The 15,761-nt window shown below is 42.1% G+C and overlaps 1 protein-coding gene across 1 annotated transcript in view; it reads right to left on the bottom strand.

The window, feature by feature from the left end:
* Positions 1–15,761, bottom strand: part of arid3c (AT rich interactive domain 3C (BRIGHT-like)) — an 81,965-nt gene that overhangs the window by 6,359 nt on the left and 59,845 nt on the right. Inside the window, exons 4-5 of the mRNA XM_005733666.1 lie at positions 6,289–6,472; positions 5,434–5,678 (exon numbers count right to left, since the gene is read on the bottom strand). Coding sequence (XP_005733723.1) covers positions 5,434–5,678; positions 6,289–6,472 — 429 coding nt within the window. The remainder of the gene's footprint in view (positions 1–5,433; positions 5,679–6,288; positions 6,473–15,761) is intronic.

Raw genomic sequence — 15,761 nt, 5'->3', positions numbered from 1 at the left:
AGAAGTAACTAGTAATGTAACTCAGTTACTATTTTAAAGTAACTTACCCAACACTGGTTATTACAGTATAAAACTGACAGGCAGAACAAAACGGGAGAAATAAAATAAAAGGATTGAGACAAATAGAAAAACACGATGTATCACCGACTGCTGCACCTGTAAGAACAAAACAAAGAAAGAAAAAAAAACACAGTACCTGGAAAAGAAAACGATGAAAATGCACAGATACACAAATCAACAATCTTCTTGTGGCGTGAGAGAGTGTTGGAAGCAACAATAACCCCCCACCCACGGAGCCAGAGGCACACAGACAAAGATCCAGGACATCTCGACCTCCAACAGTACCAATGTCTAAGATGCACATAGCAGTGAATGGCTGAATACTGCAGCAGCCCCACCCACCAACCCCTGGGTAATGAACCTGCCCCCCCAAGGCTCCATGTGTATGGTGACATGTTGTGAACCGCAGTGACTATAGTTAAAAAGGCCCACTGCCCACTATAGTAATAATATTAATATATAATATTGTAAAGCTATTGTAAATATGGAGTTGCAGCCCAAAAGAGCAGGTTGGACTCAAGTGCATGACTCAGAAGGTGAAAATTCAGTGCGTTCATTTACAGTGCATATATTTACACAACAACACTATCCAAAAGGGGAATCGTGCTCCAGGGGTCCAGGGAGGAAGGGACATCCATTTGGCTCACGACACCAGGGAAGGGAATCCAGGAATCTGCGTAGGACAAGCACATGGAGGAGAAAGAGCCACAGCTTAACTGTGTACTTCAACATACAGCAAAGAACGGCAGCCAGCCACTACTTTAAGCAGTTGCTGCTAATAAGATCATTGGGATCAGGAGGGTGACTGCCCCAGGTGTGTCAGATCTCACCCATGCACACAGAGAGAAAGCTGAGCCAGAGAGACAGATAGAAAACAAACCCAAAGAAATCAATCAGGGAGGACTGAGGGACCATGACAGTACACACCCCGCCGGCAGTGGCACTTCCTAATCATGTTTTTATCCAGAACTGGGGCCTGTGGAAGCCAGGACTGAGGACTGTATCCCTTCCATCCATGGATGCCTCTCCCGTGGTGTCTGAAATCCATAATCCATGTAACTCAGAAGGCAGGTTGCCCATCAATGACTCTGCTGGCGGTGGTGGTCTGAAGGATGGGCACAACGGACTGGAAAAAACACATTTTAATTGGGAATCATGAAAGACTTTGTGGATTTCTATGTTGTGGAGTCATTTGAGATGGGCAGACACATGGTTAACCATGGAATCTAACTCTAAAGGCCCAATAAATTTAGGGGGCAGTTGTTTGTATTTTGAAAAGACGGGTAAAACCATGAGTGGAGAGCCAAACCTTTGGACCAGGACAGTAGATGGCTGCTGGGATTCTGCTGCGATCGGCTAGGTGCTTATTTTGTTCCTGGTGGCACAGGTGGCTTTCAAGAGGCAGCGGCATCTGCGGAGATGCAGTTGGACTGAGTGCTCACCTTCACCAGATCAAAAGAGTGGAGGCTGGTATCCGAGAGATGACTTAAAGGACATAGTCCGGTTGATGAAGAAGGCGTGGTATGGGCATATTCTATTCAGGCCAGCTGGGAGCTCTAAGTGGACTGATTAGAAGAAGCAATGCAGCACAGGACGGCCTCCAATACCTGATTTGCTGCTTAGCTGTTCGTCTGAGGATAAAGCCAGAGAACAGACTGACCTTGGCATTGAGTGCAGTGCAGAACTCTCATCAGACTTGTGAAGCGAATGCAGAAGTATTCTGCAGTCAGACACTATGTCCAGAGGGAAGCCGGAAAACATGGTCGGGGAGGAGTTGCATGATCTTTAATGCAGAGGGAAACTTGGGCAGAGCAACAAAGTGGAGAAGTGATCAATAGTGGTAAGTACTGCTGTGTTATTTACCTAGAGGAGTTGACCAGTGACAAAGGTCAAGAGCTATAAGGGACTATGGGTGAGTGGTGTAGGTAGAGGCTTTACACAGGGCATGAAACACTAAGCCATATCATGGAAGCCTGCTCACAAACCCAAACAGATGCAACTTTTCTAGCTTTTTTCTGTTAACTGGAACTGGCCAGTCGATCACTACTTGCACCATAGCTGGTTCAGGTTTGAGGTGTTCCATCTCAACAATGTGCCAGAAGAAAGAACCTGTGTCAATGTGAAATTTGTACTTCTCTCACTTAGCCAGTTTGTTTTTAAGGAGGCACTCAGGATATGGGAGTCGTGCTCTTGGAGGGACCAGGAGAAGATCAGGATTTTGTCTGCATAGACAAAACCTAAATGGTTAATGAAATTCTGGAGGTCATTGTTCACCATGAAACAGTGTTAGCATTACCAGATGCTCAAAGTGGCCCACGTGGATGTTAAGGCTGTCTTCCATTCGTCCGCCTCCCTAATCCACACCAGATGATAGGCATTGCAAAGTTCTAGTTTGATGAAAATGGTGGCCCCCTGTAACAGCTTGGAAGCAAATGCCAGTAGAGGCAGTGTATATTTTTATAACAGTTATTTTGTTCATCCTGAGGAAGTCAATACAGGGCTGCAGGGCTTTGTCTTTCTTCTTGACAACTAAAAAACAAGAACCTAGGGTAGAGGAAGATGATGCCTGCAGCTAATGAGTATTTTTCATCGCCCACCCCCCATTCAGGTTTAGACAAGCTATACAGCTGTCTGGTGGAAAGTGAAGCACTGGGAAGGAGGAGTCATATGTTCTATGAGGGGGAGAGATAGTGCCAAACCCTTTCAAAGTACTTCAGCCAGACTGTGTTAAATGGGAAGAACAGATGGGTCCGGAGATGAGGATGGAGGATCAGGAAACGGTAGGGGTGACCCAGAACCAGTGGAGTAAGTAGTTCTTCAAACAAATATAAGAGACGCAGAGAGAGGCGGATCTTATGAGTTACATCAGGAAGTCCATCGAGTGTTACTTGAAGAGCTTCAGAGCCAGAGCGTCGTTCTACCATGGAGTCAGTTAATGCTCGGAGTGTGTGGGAGCAAGTGTGCAATGAGAGTTTTGAACGTATCATGAGCCACGATAGGGAAAAGTCTGCCTTTCTGGCTACATTAACCTGCTTCTGTGCTCAGAGGGAGGCAAACGCCACCAAGCTGCATTGGTTGCTCCCCCTTTGTCATCGGATCCCTCTCTCTGCCTCCGGCCATTTCCACAGTATTTCTGCTGAAGGAGAGAGTGAGAGCGTTTCTGTTTCTTCTTTGATCACAGATGTAGCCATCTTCTCTAATGCACATTGCAATAAAACAATCCAGCGAGGCAGCTAACTCCTTAACAGCTAACTCATTCTTTAATTCGTCGTTTAAACTTTGTAGAAAAACTCTAAAGGACTCTTGTTCTCTAAAGAGATCAACTGGTCCCTCAGTGCATTTTGACGCTCTCTTCTTAACGAGGAGTGTTCGGGAGAGCCCGATTGTCCTGGAGGGACGTTCCCTACATACACGATGGATGGGTGGCAGAAGTGGGAGGCTGCAGACTGACACAGACACACACTCCCCCTCCCTGAATCCCAACGATGTGGTGATGTGGTGCACAGAAGGAGTCCTGGTGATGATACGAGCAGCAGTTCTGGACACGTTGAAGCTGATGGATAGATTTTTGACTAAGACCAGGAAGAAGTTGCAGTAATCGACCCGGGAAGTGACCAGGCTATGAAGAAGAATGGCAGCGGCATGTGGGGAGAGAAAAGGACGGAGACGAATAATGTTACGGAGTTGGAAATATGCAGACCGAGAGACGTTACTGATGTGTGAGTTAAGAGATAGAGTACTATCGAGGATGACACCCAGACTTTTCACACATGGAGAAATTCTTGGAGTTATTGATTGTAATAGAAAAGCTATTAGTTGTGGGTCGTGTTTGTTTAGTGCCGACCAGGAGGAGCTCAGATTTGTTACTATTGAGTTTGAGAAAATTAGAAGAGAACCATGAATTTAGTTCAGCTACACAGGAGTGAGGGAGGACGGGGGGGAGCAGAATCAGATTTAGTGGACAGATAACGCTGGGTGTCATCAGCATAGCAGTGAAACTGAATACTGTACTTACGAAAAATGTGTCCAAGCGGAAGAAGCTAGATAATGAAAAGAAGAGGCCCCAGGACAGATCCCTGCACGTCTGCGACCAGAGGAAAGGGCTGAGAAGTGAAGGATTTAAGTCGAATAAACTGAGTGATTTAAACCTGGCTAGATATGGGAGAGACCGATGGAGGCGAGCCTACTGAGGAGAATTGAGTGAGAGATAGAATGAAAAGCAGCACTTAGATCGAGAAGAATAAGAATGGAGAGTAAACCAGAGTCAGCTGCCACGAGAAGATCATTGGGTATTTGTATTAGCGCTGTTTCAGTGCTGTGAAAGGGGCGAAAACCAGACTGGAACTGTTCATATAAATTATTGTTAGTTAAGTATGAGTGGAGTTGTGTGGCAACTATCTTTTAGAGAATTTTTGATAGATATGGTAAATTATCAAAATTATTGGGATCTAAGCCTGTTTTTTTCAGCATTGGGGTGATGACAGCAACTTTGAAGACGGCAGGAACAGTTCAGTGGTAAGTGAAGAGTAGATGACAGCAGATATGAGGGGAAGCAGAGGAGTGGGGTCTCGCTGACAAGCAAAAGGATTTGACTTACAGATGAAATCTGAAATATCAGTGACAGAGGGAAGTTGGAAAGCAGAAAAACACTGTAAATAAACGCAAAGTTCAGTTTATTTACAGTGAATATATTCACACATCACGCTGGTTCACCACACACCAGGGAATCCAGGAATCAGCGCAGGCGAAACACGAGACACGTTTCCATCAGAGGCAAACAGAAAGAGCTAGAGACGCGCTGTGTGGAGGTTTCAGAGCATGTGTCGCGAAATCCAGTAAGAAGTTATGAAGTATGAAGGTTTGCTTTAAGAGCTAGAGACGTCACTGATGATTGCTGACGCTGTTTCAGAAGGTAGTCGAAGTGTTGGCGTGATTTATGACAAAACCCAGTGGACTCACAGTAACTGTCTGTGGTTGTGTTGGCATCAACTGGAGCAAAGCATGCAGCATGCTTTCTTGGAGCTGAATGAAAGGACAAGAGTTCTCCTTCATGGCAACACTTTGAGCTGATCCCTCTCAATAAACATATATTTTAATACTCACAGGGGGATTTTTATTTTGTGTTTTTGTGTGTGTGTGCTGGGTGGGGGTTGTGTCAAGCAACAACACCAGGTCTATGACTGTGATGCAGACAGATGCATATGAGAGAGATAAACATCCTAGCATAACAAATTAGGAAAAGAGCAAATGAAAAAACAGGGACATCAGGTCCGTGAGCTACAACTCATGTTGAGTAAACAATGCAGCAGAAAGCAGGAAATAAAATGACGGTAAAATCTAGTCACCACCTTACACCTTGCTGTTGTCTCTTACCTTTCTTGATCACAGGAACCTGGGAGATCTGGCCACTGTTGTGAGTAGGAATAGGTAGGTGGGACATCTGTATCTTTGGTGAGGACAGAAGGCTTTGGCTTCCCACAAGAGAGCAGTTCAAGATGGCTGAGCCATAACTCTGCCTTCGGCCTTCGCGGCGGTTGCTGTCAATAGCTGCCTGAAGCTCGCCAGGGGAGCTCAGTCCCCGCTTTTCACACTCATACGGGTAGAGGTACTTCATATACCTGCGAAACAGATGCTAATGATTTCCTGATTTTTGTGACTATTTTGTTTATTTGTTTTTGTTTTAATGTCACATTTTTTTCAATTGCTGAGAAAGGTGGGACTGAATGAAGTCCCCTCGGCTTACCTCTCATCACATCTGAGAGAAGCTCAAGGACCTGATGTCCTTTTATTTTTACAGTGATGCAGAGTGCTAAAATAGACACACACACAGCTGTGTGTGTGTGTGTGTGTGTGTGTGTGTGTGTGTGTGTGAGGAGTGGGACATTAAGGATCCACTCATCTAAAATAATCTCTGAATTTAACATATTTGAAGAAAGACGTCATATTGACTAGATTTTGACTTCAAAGACAAAGTTTTATAGAGGAAAAGAGGTGATTAAGTAGATAAAAATAATTTTGAAATGAACATACAACAGTGTATATCACATTTATGACCAAATAGTCCTTTTATGTTTTTATGCTGTGACACCCAGCTCTTTCTTTGCAGTTAAGGAAAATAAAAAATACATAATAAATCTAAATTTCACTCGTTAAAATAAGCAAAAATAAAAAATAATGAGTTGGTCATCCAGAGTTCCCAGATGACCGGTGAGCTGTTCTTGTACTCACTGTGTTCGGAGAGTGAAAGCTGCACTGGTAATAGAGGTAGGGAGGTTAAGGCCTTTGGTGATCTCCCGCCATATTTTCTTATTGATGACTTCCACTAAGCCGCCTTTTTCTGTAACAAGCTTGTAGAGCATGTAGAGGTCCAACACCTGCTTGGCCATGATAGGAATCCGATTCACCGGAGTTCCTGCAGAAAGCAAACACTATTTTCACAATCAATTCCATTAACTGAGGTTCCTTCCATCAATACGTGTCTGTACCTTCTTATTTATCCCAACCCAGGAAAATGTCTGACAGGAACATGAAATATAACATAAAAGAACGTTTTTCTAAGCCTGATATGTGCACATTGTTTTAGTCATGCATACATGGGAACAGTATGAGTGTTTGATCCCCTGCTGAGTTCATCATTTTAACCACCTACAAAGAAATGAGCAGTCTCTTATTAGCAGATGGAGTTCTTAATCCTGAAAGACGTTCCTGACGGGACAAAGACAGGATAAAGACATGCTTTGGAAGACAGCCACAGGTGAACAATGATTAAATTCAAAGAGATGTATAAACTCAAATAGTAAAAAGAGGCAAGCGGAGAAGAAACACTCATTATGGGAATCCCCCAGCAGACGAGGCCTATCAGGATAACCTGATCCAACCCTATTCCACTTTTATTGAAGTGGAAAATTTTAAGATTAAGCTTAAAAATAGAGAGGGCGTCTTCCTCCCGAACCCAAACTGGGAGCTGGTTCCACCAAAAGGGTCTGAAAGCTGAAGGCTCTGCCTCCCTCCTACTTTTAAATATCCTAGAATCAATAAGTAAGCCTGCAGTGTGGCAGCAAACTCTTTGTTGGTGTGATATGAAGTTTTTAAGATAAGATAATTATTTTATCTGAGCTGAGCACTAAATCAGATGAAAAATCAGACAGAAACTCTGTGTAAGGCCCAGGTGGACGATGATAACGAGTAAGACTGAGTTTTACAGCTGTGATGGAGGAGGCGAAGCATCAGAATTTTTTTTTTCAGAATTCTGACTTTAATCTCAAAATTCGGAGAATAGGATGTTCCCATTTTTTTCTCTTTCCAGTGGCTCTAATCCTCGTCCATAGAAATAAGACGGTATTTATAAAATCGAATACACAGGTAAGGTAACCAAAAACACCCCTGTGTGTTGTAACAGAAACAGGAAGTGATGCTGTACCACACACTCCCCACCATCAACCGGATGCGGTTGGCTCAGGACAATCTGCTGGGCAGCAGCTAAGCTACCTTTGCCCACACAGACTGTTAAGCTATTAGCTTAGGTGTTTCTTTCTGCAGCTGCACTGCTTACAGTAAAGCTATTAAATCCATAAAGACACAATGAGTAAATATGATAAATAGAATCTGCTTCTGTCATGTGTAGGCTGTGTGCAGGCAGGAGTGTGGTAAGGAGGATCCAAAGTGCAGACTCACACAGGCAAAATAACTTTATTGCTGAACATAAAACAACTAGACTGAAAATACTAATAAACTGAAGTAGCAGACAGACAGACCACACACCATCGATGACGGCAATCACACACAGACAAAGGAAAACACAGGGCTTAAATACACAGAGGGAGCAAAGAGGGAATAGGAAACAGGAGGGAAACAAGGCTGGGGCAAATCAGGGCTAACGAGACAAGGGAAGCAAAACCCGATACAATAACCTGAGACACGGACTTCAAAGTAAAACAGGAAACATAACACAAAGACTCGGACTTGACAAGGGGATACAGCAGACGGGAGACAGAACAACCGAAGAACAGACAGAAACCAGAAAACTAACAAAGAAGCCAAAAGACTAGAAATGATAAGTAATATCAAAATCAAAGTTCAATAATAATGCAAAACAGAAAAATCTGGGTCAACGACCCAGGCACCCAAACAGCTTCAGCAGAAAGGTAAAGATAAAGCATGTTAAGATTACACTATGAAACAAGTGTAATCTTATTCAGCTATGTACCACAGGCCTTCAAGCTGGCTGCAGTTAAACCTTTACTCAAAAAGCATCTCTAGACCCAGCAGTCTTAGCTAATTATAGGCCAATCTCCAACCTTCCTTTATATCAAACATCCTTGAAAGAGTAGTTGTCAAACAGCTAACAGATCATCTGCAGAGGCTTATTTGAAGAGTTTCAGTCAGGTTTCAGAGCTCATCACAGCACAGAAACAGCTTTAGTGAAGGTTACAAATGATCTTCTTATGGCCTCTGACAGTGGACTCATCTCTGTGCTTGTCCTGCTAGACCTCAGTGCAGCGTTCGATACTGTCGACCATAATATCCTATTAGAGCGATTAGAACATGCTGTAGGTATTACAGGTACTGTGCTGCAGTGGTTTGTATCATATCTATCTAATAGACTCCAGTTTGTGCATGTAAATGGAGAGTCCTCTTCACACACTGAGGTTAATTATGGAGTTCCACAGGGTTCAGTGCTAGGACCAATTCTGTTTACATTATACATGCTTCCCTTAGGCAGTATCATTAGAAGACATAGCATACATTTACACTGCTATGCAGATGACACCCAGCTCTATCTGTCCATGAAGCCAGATAACACACACCAATGAGTTAAACTGCAGGAATGTCTTAAAGACATAAAGACCTGGATGGCCGCTAACTTTCTGCTTCTTAATTCAGATCAAACTGAGGTTATTGTACTCGGCCCTGAAAAGCTTAGAAATATGGTATCTAAGCAGATTCTTACTCTGGATGGCATTACCTTGGCCTCCAGTAACGCTGTGAGGAACCTTGGAGTCATTTTTGACCAGGACATGTCCTTCAATGCACATATTAAACAAATATGTAAGACTGCTTTCTTCCATTTGCGCAACATCTCTAAAGTTAGAAATATCCTGTCTCAGAGTGACGCTGAAAAACTAGTTCATGCATTTATTACTTCCAGGCTGGACTACTGTAATTCATTATTATCAGGAAGTCCAAAAAACTCACTGAAAAGCCTTCAGCTGATCCAAAATGCTGCAGCCAGAGTCCTGACAGGGACTAGAAAGAGAGAGCAGATTTCTCCTGTTTTGGCTTCCCTTCATTGGCTTCCATGAGACAGACACTATCTCTACTTCCAAGATTAGGCTTCAAACTTTCCTTTTTGCTAAAGCATATAGTTAGGGCTGGACCAGGTGACCCTGAATCCTCCCTTAGTTATGCTGCAATAGACATAGGCTGCCGGGGGATTCCCATGATGCATTGAGTTTTTCCTTTCCAGTCACCTTTCTCACTCACTATGTGTTAACAGACCTCTCTGCATTGAATCATATCTGTTATTAACCTCTGTCTCTCTTCCACAGCATGTCTTTTATCCTGTCTTCCTTCTCTCACCCCAACCAATCACAGCAGATGGCCCCGCCCCTCCCTGAGCCTGGTTCTGCTGGAGGTTTCTTCCTGTTAAAAGGGAGTTTTTCCTTCCCACTGTCGCCAAAGTGCTGCTCACAGGGGGTCATATGATTGTTGGGTTTTCTCTGCATGTATTATTGTAGGGTCTACTGTACAATATAAAGCACCTTGAGGCAACTTGTTGTGATTTGGTGCTGTGTAAATAAAATTGAATCGAATTGAATTGAAAATAAGTCGTTATTTAAAGGTTTGTCATTACATAAAGTACACAGATTAGCCTGCAGAAAAACACCATGCCTAACAACATCTAATCAGACAAAGCTTTAAATGGGTACCCCCTAAAGCAAGATTTTAAATCAGTATATTACATAGAATACATAGAATTTTCATCTGTAACAACTTAAAAATGAACAGTTACTAAGTGAGCATTCACAGTTAATTACACCTGAAGTTACCCTGAATTTGTGTAATCTTCAAACTAACCATCATGTAAAATCACCAAGACTGGAACTGGCTACAAGCATCTCAACAACATGGGGAGAAAATGACAGCTAGTGCCATTATTCACTGGAAGTAAAATAAATTTACTCTACACAAGAAAAAATGGTAATGAAGTCATAACTGCTTGGCCCACTGTCACCAAGAAAACCACTGTTAACACAATAAGCCATTACAGTTTCAAATCCCACAGTGCCAGTTAGGCCCTCCTGGTCAACAACACCCCTTTAACAACACTAAAGACACATCGATTGGGAAATGTTAGTAATATTGTCATAATATACATATTTATTTATTTATATTTATTTGTGAGATGTTTGATCAGGAAAACAGGTTTTAGATTACTTGATGCTCCTTTTTCATTTTTGTCTGTTTTACACAATGTTACAACTTTTGGGGGGAAACAGTGTTGTATGTAACAGGCATGAATTACAAGAAAAAACATTAACATGAGAGAAAAACAACAACAGAATAACAGATAAATGAAAACTTCACAAATATACTCCAGACAAAAAGCAACCTGCCCCCTTATTAGCAAAAATAAAAGGGCTCTGATAATAATTTCTATTTGCATTTATTGTTAGGTGTAAAGAGAATAGCTAATTCTTTGTAAAGACTCCAAAGTGGTTGACCCTGAGATAATTAACCTGCATTTTGCTGACAGAGTTCCATTGTGGCCATTGGATTTACCATAATAGTGATCAATAGCTGCAGAAATATAGTGCAAACAACAGCAGTGGGCCCTATACAGTGAAAGGGAAGAAAGCTCTGAAGTATCATCTTAGGTGGTAAAGCCACATCAATTAAGGCCAGTAATTACGGCTTCATTTTGTGTTGATGGCATGTGAATGAATGAGACACTATTAAAGAAAAGATTGATGTTTCCACACAAGACAATAGTGGCAGTAATTCTGAAAGGTGCAGAGCCTGGAGATCACTCTGAGTTAACTAAAGTGCAGAAAAGGCTTCATGCAGACAAAAAGTGATTTCTGTATCAAAGATTAAGCTTAAAATCAGGACTCTTCATCCGGCTAAGAAAGCAGAATCAGTCCTCGTGTACGAGTAAATGTTGACTCAGCCAGGGTCATGTTTACTTTGAAACACAAAACGTCCTCCTGATTCACAGATGTTTCATTTCCTCAGACCATCACGGCTGTGTGCTCTGATGCAACGTTACATGAGGTGTTTCTCACTGGTTTATGTGCCAAACAGCAGGATGCTGACTCCATACAGACTTTAACTGAGTTAAGGAACTCAAAGCACGAATGGCTCCAAAGTTCCTGAATTTGAATTAAAACAAGAAAGAGGTGATTGTGGTGTCACTGGTGGGTGCTCTCCTGTACACAGTTTAAAGCCTGTCACCATTTAATGTCAGTGGATTCCAGGAAGGACAGCGATGTGAAAGATCCGTGCGATGGTAACACACAGCTTCTTTGAAGTGAGACAACAAACATGTTGTCAGATCATTCTAAAATAGTAATCCATGCCTTTATCATTACTCGGGTGGACTACTCTGTATTGGTGTTAGCCACACAGCTGTGACCTGCTACACAGAAAAGGAAGCATACTGGTCCAGTTTAATGCTCAGTGGATAACTTTAGAACAGCTTTGCCAACCTGATCCCTTTGAGCTGTGACACCTGAGCTTCAGATCAGCTGACCGGCGGCTCCTGAACGAGATCCAGGTTCGTCATGGTGCCGTTACACAGAGGCCTCCACACTGCTGCTTTCTCTTAAGACCCTCCTCTTCTGTCTGGCTTTGGTGATTTTTGTTAGAACTTTGATTCAATTTATTTAGAATTTTTTTTATTTATTTCATTTTTATTGTATTCTACTGTATTTTTATTCCTGTGTTCAGCACTGTGGTCAGTGGTTGTTGCATACATAGCACTGGCTTGGCTACACACTCCCCTACAGCTATATACACTTATGTGTTTCAGTATTGCAGTAATGCATGAATGCATATTTCAGAGGGGATTTATAACACAATACAGTTTACACAAAGAAGCCCACAGTATAACTCCACAGTGTGCATGTCTCCCTCTGCCACCTCTCTGAATCACACAAGTTATATGAAACACTTTGAGGATTCAGGTAGAGAAGAAAAGCGAAAAGAACCACTCCATTTACCTTTTACTGACACTTCCTGTAAGTTGAACACTGATTTATTAAAATGTGGGTTTGAACATAAAGTGGGTAGTAGTGGAGTTGACCATGAGGTTGATAAATATTGTTACGGCCCTAGCAGGGCCTCTCTGTCTCTCTCCCTCTCTCTCTGTCCTGAGGGTGCCTGTGTGGGCGTGTCCCACTACCTCCTGCCTGAGATGCCACCTTTCCCTCCGGCGCAGCTGACTCCCATCAGAAATTAAGGGTATTTAAGCCCAGAGCAGGGTGAGCTCTGGGCCAGAGTGCCATTTGTGTGTGGGTACAGCTAGTGAGCTGAGTGTTTGCGGTGTTTCCAGCTAGTGAGCTGCGCTTTCCTTTTGACTTTATTTGACCAACGCCTGAGTTTTGTTTGTGTTTCTTTTATGGTAATAACGGCTTGTCCGTCTCTTTTAGTTGAATAACTTCAATAAAACTGTTTTATTTAACTGTTTTGCCTCCCTGACTCCTTTTTCTGACCCAGTCACTTCTGTTACTTCCCCCTCACCGCCTAGACCCCCCCAGGGGAACGTAACAATATATAAAAAAAAACATATTTTTGTGTCATAACCATTGTGCAGTAAAACTTTATCTCTGTGTCGCACTGAAGGACCAGCAGCAGTGTAAGACTTGACCACAGACGTGTTTCTGACAGAGCCCCTTGGTGACAGCACACAGATATAATAATACTGAAAGCACAACCAGCGAAGAGTTAAAGTGCGTCTCCCCATCATTGTTGTCGCTGTTGTCGTTCTTCTGTTCTGAGTATTCAAAGCTTCAGCTATTCACATTGTGTTTGTTTGTGGTGTCTATTCTACATATTGAGTTGTGCACAAACTCTAAATCCATTTAAGATTCATGATTTTGCTGTGGCGCTGCAACTAATACATGAATATGTCTGTTAGTTAACTTGCACTATAATATTTAACCAGATAAATAAAAAACTTTGCAGTGCAGACTTGGTTTGTAAAGTCAGCAAACTGAAAAGTTTAGTCTGCTTTTACAGTGCAAAAAACCCAAACCACGACACATTGTACTGTTTTCATACAATACACGAGTTGCAGAGGGAATTGAATTGTATAGTTAGGAAAAGTGCAGCGACCAGCACTAGAGCCGAGCAGGCCTCCATGTTCCCTCTGCAGCTTTTCATCACTTTATCACTGATTAAAACATGTATCAGTGCCAATCTATAAAACTATTATTTTGCTGAAGACATAGCTAACCAAACAAAGATTGAGGTAATAAATAAAAGCCTCGGCCTTTGTCTGAGGCACAAGCCTCTTAAAACAAGACTTATGTGTTTTCAATACTGAAGGTGTTACATTTGTCTCTGTGATTCCCTGAAAGAGATATAAGGAATAAAGGAGTGTCAATGGAGGCCTTTTGTCAGCACAAATAATCTTTTCAGACTATGTGTCATTATAACACTGAGCAATGGCAGAGCGAGTGGAAGAAATCCAGTCTGCACACAGTCTGACAGTCATCGTCAGTTAATCTCTCGGCTGCTAAGAGAAGAAGAATTTGTAATTAGAACAATGTGGCCATACAGGGGCCTGTGGTAGTGCAGTAATCATCTTTATGCTTGGCTTCATTGCTTAAGCATTCACTATGCACCTCTGAGCCAATAATGGAGAGAGAATTTCTCCTGTCATTGACTTTGTGCTTTTAACCCTTGAAATGAATGATTGATGACACAGGGGAAGCAAACTGTTTATCTACTTCTGCTCAGCTCCATAAACGAAGGCAGGGAGGAAAGCGTACAACACAATCGTCATCGTATGAATGATTTCGTTTGCAGAGGAGGTTGTTGCACTCTTGAGTACTGGTATAATGATATTCTATGTTTTTGTTTGGTCTGAACATTTTTACTAAAGAGAGGACGGAAATATTTCTGTTGCACTATTATTGCTGCGAAAGCATTCTCACACATTAGTATTTAAGGCTTCATCATTAGGATGTTGTTGAAGATGACAGCATAGGGCAGACACACAAAACATTTCCACACTCTGATGCTGCCCACACAGTAAAGTTCACTGAGTAAATTTCACTCAAACTGAATACAATTGTACTCTAAGAGTATTTGGTCCCAGTCTAAATGGAGTAAAATCGACTCTTATGGCAGAGTCATACTTTCACAGTTAAATATACTCTGTTTAGTGCAAATGTTTTACTCTACATGATGATAATTTACTCAGTTTAGTATAAAATAAAAACAACACTCTAATTTCATTCTAAATAGAACAGAATTTTACTCTGAATATAAATAGAAGAAAAATTAACTTTATTTCACTCACTATGTAACTGTATTACAATCATTCACTGCAAGGTTTTAAAGGTACATAAAACAAACCAGAAAATATATTTTTGTTTCAGCAGCCACCTTTATTGTTCAGAGGAAACAGTTTGGTACAGTATAAACTCTGGAATCACCATGACTGTGTGACACCTGTAAATCAAATGCTTTACAACAGAAAAGCTCTTTGGCATGAATTACATGAGGTCCGTCTCTTTTACACACAACTTGAAAAGCATTGAAATGCTCATTGAGACTGTTTGCAGTGCAAAAGTAATCAGCAATAACCTCTCATCCTTCACAACAACAAGGTGGAAAAACTGGCATTTCACTGTGGACTTTTATACAAACAACTAAATCTGCACAATAAATATCTCCATGGTGTTTTGCCCGTCTAACATTCAACAGCTTGGTGTTGATCGGTAGCTGAAGAGTCTCTGCCATCTCACAGCCCCAGTCCAATGCATTTCAAGAAAGCATGTTACCTGGTCCAGTGGTCAGCAGGGGTGGAGCGTGGGGGTGGCTTACTGGGCTTAAGCCCGGGTCTTTTTGTCAGAAGCCCGGGGTCTTTTGGAGTGTAATTTTTTCATAGTTAGATGCCTGGCTGACAACTGTATAAAGCAAAAAACTACACACAATATTCGAAGCACATAGTGCACACTGTGGGAATTTACGACTGTGCGTGAATCCCCCCTGATATTGGTATGATCCGAGCTCAGGCACTAAGCGACTGAGCGAGGGGGCGGGGCCGCTGCTACCTGCGAGTGCGCTGTTGGAGAAACGCAGCCAGGCAGACAGAGGAGAACTGAAGTTCGACCAGGTACCGTACCAGGTAATGTAAATATGACGGTGAATCACCAAAGATTGATATCAAACTGATCACTTGACCCATATTACGTTACTCGCTCTTCGAGTGAATCAACAAATGGCGAAATGAAAAGCAGAACAAATTACGTGTGTTTATTTCATATTTTCAGTTCTTACCCTCCCCGACTAAATCGGTTTCAGTTATGTACTGAAATATAAGAATGGACATTAGAGGCTTCTTTCAAAGAAAAAACTCAGGTAAATGTCATTTTATATATTATGCTTTGTATGTTGTTCAGTATATTTCTATGCAAAACAAGGCTACGTCCACACGTACCCGGGTATTTTTGAAAACGCAGATTTTTCTA

Source organism: Pundamilia nyererei, unplaced genomic scaffold (genome assembly GCF_000239375.1).
Source record: "Pundamilia nyererei isolate P.nyererei 1_Seehausen unplaced genomic scaffold, PunNye1.0 scaffold00053, whole genome shotgun sequence".
Lineage (NCBI taxonomy): Eukaryota > Metazoa > Chordata > Actinopteri > Cichliformes > Cichlidae > Pundamilia > Pundamilia nyererei.
This window is presented reverse-complemented; position numbering and strand designations above follow the sequence as displayed.